The sequence below is a fragment of the Ixodes scapularis genome, unplaced genomic scaffold, assembly GCF_016920785.2.
Source record: "Ixodes scapularis isolate PalLabHiFi unplaced genomic scaffold, ASM1692078v2 PGA_scaffold13__105_contigs__length_92229423, whole genome shotgun sequence".
In the NCBI taxonomy this organism is placed as follows: Eukaryota; Metazoa; Arthropoda; class Arachnida; order Ixodida; family Ixodidae; genus Ixodes; species Ixodes scapularis.
In genome coordinates, this window is record NW_024609839.1 from 81,384,567 (window position 1) to 81,395,136 (window position 10,570).

At 46.6% G+C, this 10,570-nt stretch overlaps 1 protein-coding gene across 1 annotated transcript; it reads right to left on the reverse strand.

Moving 5' to 3' along the window:
• Positions 1–506: 506 nt before the first annotated feature.
• LOC120850711 lies at positions 507–10,251 on the reverse strand. The gene is made up of 4 exons (XM_042289698.1): positions 9,906–10,251; positions 8,675–8,773; positions 6,802–6,975; positions 507–655 (listed from the first exon to the last, which is right to left on the reverse strand). The coding sequence occupies exons 1-4, from the start codon at positions 10,249–10,251 to the stop codon at positions 507–509; spliced, it is 768 nt and encodes a 255-aa protein (XP_042145632.1).
• Between the last annotated feature and the right edge of the window lie 319 nt (positions 10,252–10,570).

Sequence of the window (10,570 nt, forward strand, 5' to 3'; positions counted from 1 at the left end):
ACGCGCAATTCGAAACCCGCTAAAGGTAGGTGTTTGCGCACGTGGGGCACTTTGGAGCTACTAAAGATGCCGTGCTTCAGAGTAACCACCCCCCGCCATCTTAGTGCTTAGAGTCATGATTGCCTGGTGTCTGAAGTTTTATCCGAAATCCAAAAAAACGCTTTTGCGTCCTTCAGAGTCCGGGACGGAGCAAAGCGATATCTACTGTGCCGCCTGGTATCAAACCTAAAATCCAGGGGGTCACATGGCCAGTTGTGCTCGCTCTTCACCTGGCAAGTGTCGATACTCGAAGCTTTTTTTTGGGTCTATGTAAAACAAAGTGTTTTTTTTTTTGTTTTTTTTTTTTAAGTTTGGGGATTGCCGCTGCTGTCTCAATTTATTCCGTGGATGCTAGGAGATAGCTTTATTTTCACATAGGCTAATCTATCGCAACATGATCCCCGATGATTATGTTCTTGTGTAGACGTCCCAGTTCGATCCGACAGGCCTTCCGGTGTGCCAGCTGTTCACTTGCCATATCGCTTTTCAATCTTGCTGTATATTTCGAGGACTTCGACGAACTCCGAAGGCAGCACGTCCCTGTGGTATCCCAGATCCCTGTTGAGAGACAGACAGACGCCGGAATCATCGCGCCAATCGGTTTCTTTGTAAAAACCTGTCATAAACGCCAGGCATTTATAGAGCCAGCTCTTGAGAATTTCCTCTCCGCAGCCGTAGCCTCGATGACGTCACGGCATCCCGTGACGTCATCCGAAAAGGGGCTCTAGATGCGTAGTATTTATACGTCTTACGCGAAGTCACTGACATCGTGACGTCACGCGAGTCTGGCGTCATATGATAATGCTATGACGGTACACGAAACGTCACGTGACACAAGGGCATCACAGTGTTGCTTGACGTCATCCCAAAGTCGCTCTAAGTAATAGTATTTATAGGTCTTATGTACCGTCACGTGATTGTGCCGCCATAGGGTCACATGACGTGACCTGACGCCACGCCATGTGACCTAATGAGGCACCTTGCCGTTCTCATTCTGTTAGTGATCACAGGAAGGTGATTTTAGTGGACGGTTGGTGAAGAATGTTAAGCAAGCTGCTGCTTGTACGGGCGCCCAAACACACTCAAGCTGTCTAGGCCAGCATTTTTCGTCTGGGGGAGGCCCCCAACACTATGCTGGAAGTAAAATTGAATCGGAGGGAATTAACGCAACAGCATTATGGTTTGTAGTTGTAAACATACTCCCTCATAAAGGCAACATCTTTGGCATATTTTGGAACGAAAGGTGATGAACCGATGTGCTCTCATCTTTCAAATGACAACAACAACAAAGAAAAAAAAATCGACTTTAGTTACATTCATTCTTGCTTAAAAACTATTCAATTAGATTAGTACTTGATTACTCGAGACAAAAAGTAATTGGACGTTACTTGAAAAAGTAACAGTTACTTCTCCGGTTACTTCAGATTTTCAGAAGGACACAGTGTTTACGTCCGGTTTGAAAACGGGTGTTTCATACTGTTCATTACTATATTAGAATCATTGAACTGTGAACTACTTATCTTCTTAATTCGCCAATTTTGGTAAGATACTCCTGTTAGATTTGGTTCGATGATTTCGTGGCGGAAAACTTGTACAAACAAAGGTTGCCATTAAAACAGGAGGGAAATATAGTTACGGTTACAAGTAATATTAATATTTCTTAAAGTAATCAGATTACTGCTTCATAATAAATGTAATCAAGTTGTTAGAAGATAACTTTAAAAAGTAATCGATTACAAGTAATTTGCTTCCTTGTAATGAGTGCCGTACAAATCTGTTATGAAGAAATATCCTTTATTTCGAAATGTTCTCCACGTCCTCAACTGTAATGGAATGCAGCGAGCCATGTTGCACAAAATTCACCTAAATATTTCTCAATGTGCACATTTTTTTTAAAGGATTTCTGGCCACAGAATTAGAGGACGAACAACAAAAATTTATGAGCGGTTTCAGAACTGCCTCGAGTAAGTAGATTGTTAGAATTCCATTTCAAAGGAATGACGACCGTTCAGGTAAAGGTGTGACGGGAGCACTATTTGTTTACTTGACCTTTCATTTATTCACACAGGTAATTATTGTACAGTGTACCTGTATACCTTAGATTAAATACTTCGTTTTGTTTTAGAACAGCTATATAAAAATGGAAGGAGATCCAACACTCGGGTATTGGCTCACTGATTCGAAAATAAGGAACGTATGTTCAGAGCGAAACCCACGTTTGCTCACCACAACCCAGGGCTGTGTTCCAAAAGTCACCCAAACCTAGTTAAAAGTAGAGGTTTGCAGCCTTCGCATCCTGAAACCTACCCGTGCCCTGCCTCGCTCGAAATACGTACTTTGCTAGGGAGAATACATACCACTCCGCTGATTTGCATTAGACAGTGCGCCTACAGCGCCAAATACTTCCCCTAGCGGTCACCTCGTGTCCAACAGAACGCATCCGCATCGGGCTGTCCAGGACTATCGCGCAGTCACTGGACGCCGAGGGAGAGGGAAGTCGCTGGCGCACCGAGATACCGGGTTTGCCGAGAAAGCAGAGACGGCTGTCTCGACTGGCTCTCATGATGCCCACGGCGATAGATGGCGGCAGCTACCACTCCCAATTCAAAAGGGAAAACTCAAAGGCTGTGGCACATCCTGCCGTTCCAACTACTCAAAAACCTCTTCCACACAAGACCATTGGATTTGCGCAAAGTGGGACGAATTTCCTCACTAAAACATTTACTTGCTCCATCAGTGTTGTCACGCGATAAGACCCGATAGAGTAAAACGTTTTCTTTCTCTATCAGTGTTGTCACGTGATTAAACCCGGTAAAGTAACTCGTACCTACTCGGGTAACATATAGAACACAACTAGGGGTGTCGCGAACCGGCCGAGGTTCGAGTTCGACTTGTTCGACTTTTTCGAACCTTTAGTGGAAAATTTGACGAACCTTGTATTGAGGTTCGACTCGTGTGCGCATGCGCGACAGGCTTGCCAGTTGGCTTTGAATTGGATGGTGATGGCTAAGGGAGAATTAAGGGCAGCGCTGATTGGTTATTTCAGTTAATGCAGTACAAGAAGATTAAGTTATTAACTTCTTCAGTGATTAGAATTGGTTTCTTTTATTTTCAACTGTTCATAAAATAAAATAACCCTTTGCATAAAAACAAATTCTCCAAACCTAGACATGCTTGTATCAAGGTCTGGCCACAATGTCCACAAAGTCGAACCGGTCGAATCCGGGGAAAAGTTCGAAGGTTCGTCGAACCGGTTCGACTCAGTCGAACCCCGAAAGTTCGACCTAAAAATCTGGTTCGACAAAAGTTCGCGACACCCCTAAACACAACCCTAGCGTATACGCACTGCGCGTGTGCGGGAACCAGTTTGCAAGACGCAAAGCGTTTGGTCACGTGCCGTGGCATAAGCAGCGCCGTTGCTGGCGCATAAAATGAACTGCGTCCTACTTACAGAATCTCGCTGTGATTAACGTGCCACGGGGGGTATCCAAGGAGGGCGTTGGAATTGCCGAAACGGAAGATAATTTCTGGATCCGGCATGCCGTTCGCTTGATCTGCATGGTCAGAAACAAATAAAATATGAAGTACTTAGCGTCCCATTGACAATTGGACTATATGATTCTGTTTTGTAACATCCGCCAGGCCGAAACCTGGAGGAGCATGCAGCAAATATGGAACATGTATGGACGTAACTTATATTTCAGAAGTTTTGTTAAGTGTCGATGTGGCGTCTATGGCTTTCCCTTTTAAGACGTGAAGTTTTGTTTATAGTTTGATACGAAATGTCGACAATTGATGTCACGAATAATTCAGACGTGCACTGGATGTTATTATATGAGGCGTTATGACAAGGTTGAGTTCGCTTTACGTCGTGATTATATCATATATACCACTTACGAAATTCAGTCTGGCCACTTTGATCACTATCATTATTTGAGGAATGGCATATATGTTTCGTACTCATTGGCGGTTTTCTGTTTACTGATGACGTAAGAAGTTGAAGATGCTCCGAAGCAGATGATGCGAGGCCATATACGTTCGAGACGTTAGTGTGATGCGACGCAGGAACTGAATACAAGAACTGCTTAAGCGTTCATTGTTAACTCGGGATCAGTCAGTGTGTAGGCGGTACTTAATTTGCTTCACAGCCTCTTGATGCATATTATTTTATCACGGCTTCAATGTGGGCCGATGCTTCGTCCTTACCGGTTGTATATTTGTCAACATCGAAACCCGAGAGATCCAGAAAGATAAAAACACACTTTCTTGACTGCCGTCGACTAGCGAAAGGGACGGTGTCCGGCAGAACACTACAGAGTGCAGGCCGATTACTGTCATTAGTACAGTAGAAGGTAAACCGCTATTTAAGCCACCAGATTGCAGTGAATTTCGAAAAGGGTCTATTATGTAAGCGTCGAATAATTTTGCATGAACGCTGAACACTTCTAGCGTCTAAAGGACCTTACATCACAACCTTTCAAGTTCCTTTCGGTACGTGGTCACTGAAGTTTCAAGGTATACGGGATGCCTGGATGGCTGCGAACGGGTTTGACAAGAACAGATCTAGCGACAGGTAAGTATTCGTTTTCTGACGGACCCGATCGACACAGCGACAGTGAGCCTATTTCGATATTGGCACCAGGAGACCAGCAAGCGAAACGTCAAGACACGGAAGAGCAAGTCTGCGGTTCACCTGGGTAAGGGCCCGTTCACACTCTTGCGACCTCTTAAAACTGGGTTCCTTAAAACCTCTTACAACGAGAGGACCCACTGGCGCCATCTATTGGGTAGCAGTGTAAACTTGGCGGTCCGGCATATTTTCTATTTCTCTCCCGCATTATCCTTTTTTTTTCTTGGCTCGAAAAACTTTTGTGAACGCTATAAACGAGCCTTTCTTATAGGTATTACGCACATTTGGCCTCGGAAATCCCGCAAAATCTTCGCTCTTGTGAAATGCAGTTCCAGGGTCACCGCATAGATGGCGCCAGCGTGCCAGTGGGGTCTCGTCCTAAGATTTCAAGAGGTTTTAACAAGTCTCGTCTCTCTCGGTCGTGCTCGGTTGCAAGAGTGTGAACGAGCCTTTACCGTCAGACTTAGAGGTCTGCATAAACCGAAACAACACTAATTCATCATCAGACGCAACTGTCACGCGATCACCCACAACGCGACGGTTGTCGCGCTCCACAAAGAGAGCACCTGTTGGCGATGTGCGCGATCGAAAGCATCGCTGTGGTCGGCCTTGCACGATTGGCCAAATGCTGACTATGACGTCAGCAAAGGATTTCTCATCTACGGAAATTAGAGAAATGGAAGAACTTCCATTTTAAGAGCACAATGATTTCAAGCTTCCACCATGCTCCTTACAAACATCATCGAACCATCGAACTTGTGGTTCGCAAGGTAATGACGTCCCGAAAGGTAACCATAGGAGAGCGCCACTAAAACACCTCGCCGCTAATATAGCGCTTCAGTTTTCAGAGACTGGATGCTGAGAGTCAGGGATGTTTCTGAAGGTAGAAAAAACATTTTAAATTTCTTCTTATATATATATATATATATATATATATATATGAACGAATATGTGCAGATGAATGAACCGTACTTAATTTAATGAATCAAAGAATCAAAGAATCAAAAACTGGCTCCGCCAATTTTTGGCTTTCGGCGGGTTCCTGGAAACTTCGATTCTTTGATTCATTAAATTAAGTACGGTTCATTCATCTGCACATATTCGTTCATATCCTCCTCGGAGACCACGTACGATGACGTGAAGTGCCCGTGTTGTATATATATATATATATATATATAAATAAATAAATATATAAAAAAAAAATATATATATATATATATATTTTTTTTAGATCTACGAGGCAGTAGAGGTCCGTCAGCCCTTTTTAGAGCGCAGCTCTTAGGGGCCCGTTCCCGGCTTGAGCGGCGTCGGCGTCGCCGTCGGCGTAACCAAGGTCATCCCAAGGTCACGTGACCCCCAAGGTCACGGGACCCCTCCCAAGGTCATCTCAAGGTCACGTGGGGTCATCTTGGGATCACGTGATCCCCAAGGTCACGTGACCCCTCGAGGTCACGCGACCCCACCCAAGGTCATCTCAGGGTCACGTGACCCTTTGAAGGTCACGTGACCCCCAAGGTCACGTGCCCCCCAAGTCACGTGACGCCTCTGAGGTCACGTGACCCCCGAGGTCACGTGACCCCTCCGAAGGTCATCTCAAGGTCACGTGACCCCAAGGTGACCCCCACGTGACCCCCCAGGTCACGTGACCCCTCTCCCCTCTGAGGTCACGTGACCCCTTTCCTCAGGGAGGGTGTCACGTGACCCCCTCCCCGAAGTCACGTGACACCCCCCCCCCCCCGAGGTCACGTGACCCCCCCCCCCCGGAGCATATTAAAGAATGAGGGGAGGAGGAGGAGAAGGAGGAGGGGTCTACCCTCCCCTCAGTACCCTTCCCTCCCCCTCCTCAAGAGCTGCGCTCCAATTCGGCGTTACAGGGATTTGTAAACGGCTTTCACTTTTTTAGTCATTAACAGCTGAAAAAAAACAGCTAGTACGTGGGGAGGAGCCCTGCGAAACTTAATATCACTGCGCAACCAACGAGATCGATAAACATGCCGAAGAACGTAGCATGAAGTAAGAAGTGTGATCACAGTGACAGCTCCGACAGCTCAAGAACTGCAAGGCCTGCGTTTCTTGAGCTGTCGGAGACCATAGACGTGTCGCGCGTTCAAAGCCCACGCAGAGTCGCTTACTCTTGATGTACTTGTCGACGGTGTCCTGGGTGACGTCTTCGTCCTTGAGCAGTCCGCGCTTGTAGTCCTCGCAGAGTGTTCCGAGCGCGGTGGCTAGACCAGCCCTGCCTGCTTCGGGACCGATGACGTACAGTTTGACCTCGGCTGTGCCGTTTATGTTCTTAGCGTCATCACCTAGAAAAGAAAAAAAAGTGAGTCTGTGGTTATTTTTCTCGCAATTTGCGTACAGTGCCATCCACTATACCGGCATTTATCATCTAGGCAACAAAATATGCCGCGTCACTGGTATGTGGACGCGTGCGCGGCGTCCGATGTTCGACAGCAGAGACCAACTGCGCATGCTCTGAAGACGGTCTACAGCCCACTGGACAAAGATGGCGGCGCGCAGAAGGCGGCGATTGATATTGTATCGACCAACACACTCGCGTTTGCCCACAGAGGATGTGGGGCAATGCGCGTGTGCAGAAACCAGATTCGCCTGATGCCAGAGTTGGATGGATGGATGAATGCTAACGGCTGTACCCTTTATAACGGATGGTAGCTTGCGCCACCTAGCCCCGCGAAACATCTGAGCATGCGCAGTGTCGACAGCTGCGCCACCGCAGTAACGTGAAGCAATGGAAGCGTGACGCAAAACGTCACGTTTGCATTGCTTAATGTTACAACTTAGACTGCGTTTTTTTTTTTATCTAAACACATGTTTCGGCTTCGTGATTCGCTGAGCTGTCTCCGTAGGTTGCGGTGATTGGCTCTCCGAGTGTTGTGCGGGAAAGTAGACGCACGGGCTTTTGTTAGAGTGAGGATCATGCTAACGGATTTCCCAAGAATCCACCAGTAGAACTTCCTGTCATTTCTTTCACCGCTTTTTTGTATTCTGCCTGTCAGAGTACGTCGACCCGCTTGGATACGGTCATCCTTAAAACGAGCGCTCTAATGCTAACGCATTAAAACATTGTTTTATTCTAACGTAAGAAAAATCTTTGAGTGCGCCAGTGTTCTGTGGGACCCAAACGAGCGCTATCGGATCAACAAACTAGAGAAAGCGCAGAGTAGACCAGCCCGATTCGTTACGAGAAATTATAACTACAGAGAAAGTGCAATTCAATTAGACTGGGAACCCTCGTGCACGAGAAGGCGACGTCCGCGGCTGAAATTTCTCCATGCAAAATACCATGATCGCACCGGGATTAGTTAACCGAATTTCATTCAACCACATAACTTCGTCTCTCGCAGATTGGACTCCTCAAAGAAAATGAGAGAATAGGCCTCCCTGGACCAACATTTTTAAATATTTTGTTTCCCTAACACCATAAAAAAGCGGAACGGACTGCCTGACGACACTGTTCCCATCTTATCAGATTCCATCTTTTACAACAGAGAGTTGGGCAGGTTGTCATGACCAATGATAATGATGTCTTGCGTGTGTTCGTCTTTTGTTAAACAAGGTGGTTGCTGCGAGAAATGAGGCTTGTTCTTTTTTTTTCTGTGACACGGTTTTGCTGATGTTTAGCAAGTATTCACCTGTGAGCTTGCGTTTTAGCTTATCTGTGCGTTGTATATGAAACTACACTCTTAGCTTTCATGTAACTTTACTAACCCCCCCCCTTTTTTTTTTGTTGCAATAATGACTCTGGCGTTGCGTGGTAACCTGAAATAAATAAGTGAATAAATAAAGAACCGATTAATGCGGTCGCTTCGAAAGGCCAACGGTTCACTTGACGCACCCTGTAACTGAGTAATACTGCATATTTGAGACGGCGTCTGAAATAAATTGTTTCGTCAAAGAGCAGCTCTGGCGAGTGGAGAAGAGTTCGTATTGTTCAGAGACGGACGCATGGACATGCAGTATAGTTTTTACGTTCAAAATTCTTACTGTTTTGGACGAACTGCACGGCATCCTTGGGACAGCGGGCATCTTGAAGAGCGTCCTTCATGACCGTCTTGAACTGCTCGACCTTTTCCAACACGCTTCCTGCAGTTGCCCGTTCGGCAGCCTTTATCATCGCCGCTAACCCGTAGGAAGTTTAATAATTCAAATGTAATCGGCGATTACGCGCGTACATACGTTAGTGAAAGTCAACTATCTAAATGATATATAATAAAAAATAGAGCCAAACAAAACAAGCTTCTTTGCAGACTTCGATGATATTGTCCGCTCTTGCAGCTATCGAAATTACACCGCTATAAAGTCTAAGATCTCGAAGTCACATGCAAAAAGTACTCGGACAATGTTATTCTGTGTTTCGTACCTACCGAAAATGTTTTGATGCCCGGCTTTAGATACATGACTGAGTTGTTTCGCATTATTTCGTCGAAAGAAGTCGGTATTTCAACGTTCGCATCGTAGCTTAGCGCGAAACTTTCACGTAACTGCTCATTAAAAAACAACTACAACAGCAACTGTACAGTCCCACACACACAAAAAGAAAAACAGTTTTGGCGTGTCCTTCAGATGCCCTACCTTTAGCACGCGCACTTTTATGATTTCCGTTCGTGACGTCAGGACCAAAATTTACCTCGCCGTGACGTCATGAGTTGTATAACATTGACTACTCATCATCATCAGTTGCAAACTGTTACACAAGTTACATGGTATGTGTGTAAAAACAACAGCGAAAGCTCGGAGTCGTCGTATCCTTAAACCAACATCGTCACAATGTACACAATGACATAGCGCCGATTTCCATTGACGAAAAACAAAACAAAAAACGAATGCAAATAAAGCGTTTTGACCAATCGCGAATGCGGAAAGCAAGTTCGTCTGCTTCTTGCACACGGGTTACGATGATGCCAGAACGCCAAGCTTTTATTGGCTAATTGAAAAAAAAACACAAAAAAAAACAGAAAAAACAAAAAAACAGTGGGTAGATTTCAAGGCAAGTCGAACCGAGCTCGCGCCGAACAGTAACGCGACCCCCCCCCCCCCCCCCCCCCCCCTCCCCCCCATCCCCCCCCCCCCCCCCCCCCTCCGCGTCCAACACACGCTCGGGGTGTATATACCCAAACAATGGCGGACTTGGAAACTTGGCGCCCCATCTACTAGATGGCGCTGACTTCTGAAAAGGCTCTATTCAGCCGATAAAACACGAATGATGGACACTTACCGTTGATGTCGTACACCGCGAGAGTCTTGATGCCCACCGCCATGCACCATAGGATGAACCTGGCGACGGCGTGGAGGTCCACCGTCTCCTCGAGAACGGCCATCCCGGCGTCCTTGGGCACTTGTTTCACGTGCCGCACGCACTCCCTGAGCGTCAACAGTCCCGAGTAACCCGTACCACTGTTGAGGTGCGGAAACGTCAGCTTGTGCTTCATCTTCTTGGCGGCCCTGCGGAACGCCAGGAGTGCCAGGAGACCGTACTGCAGGAAGATTAAGATGGCGTAGCCGAACACGGAGGCTACGGCCATGAAGACGGTGCGGAGGACACCGTTGTCTCGGAGCAGCATCTTGCGAGTCGGCAAGGCTGTCTGTCGACTGTCGGGTGAAAGATTCCTTCGGCACGCACTACGGCTCCTCCTCAAAAAACTCACACAAAGGAAAGAGAACGAAAAGCGATGAAGTTTGCCAGTCGCGTTTCCTCCTTCCAGCGATCGAGGAGGCAAATGTCAAACCGTGGAGGATGTGGGTAGGGGTTTGAGAAGGAAATATTTATTTTGCAACGAAGTCGAGCTTTACATGTTGCCTGGTGGGTAGTATATAAGCGTTCGGCCACAGGTGAAACAGGCTGGTTGAGACGAAAAGGCAAGTGAAAGCGTGTTGCCGAGA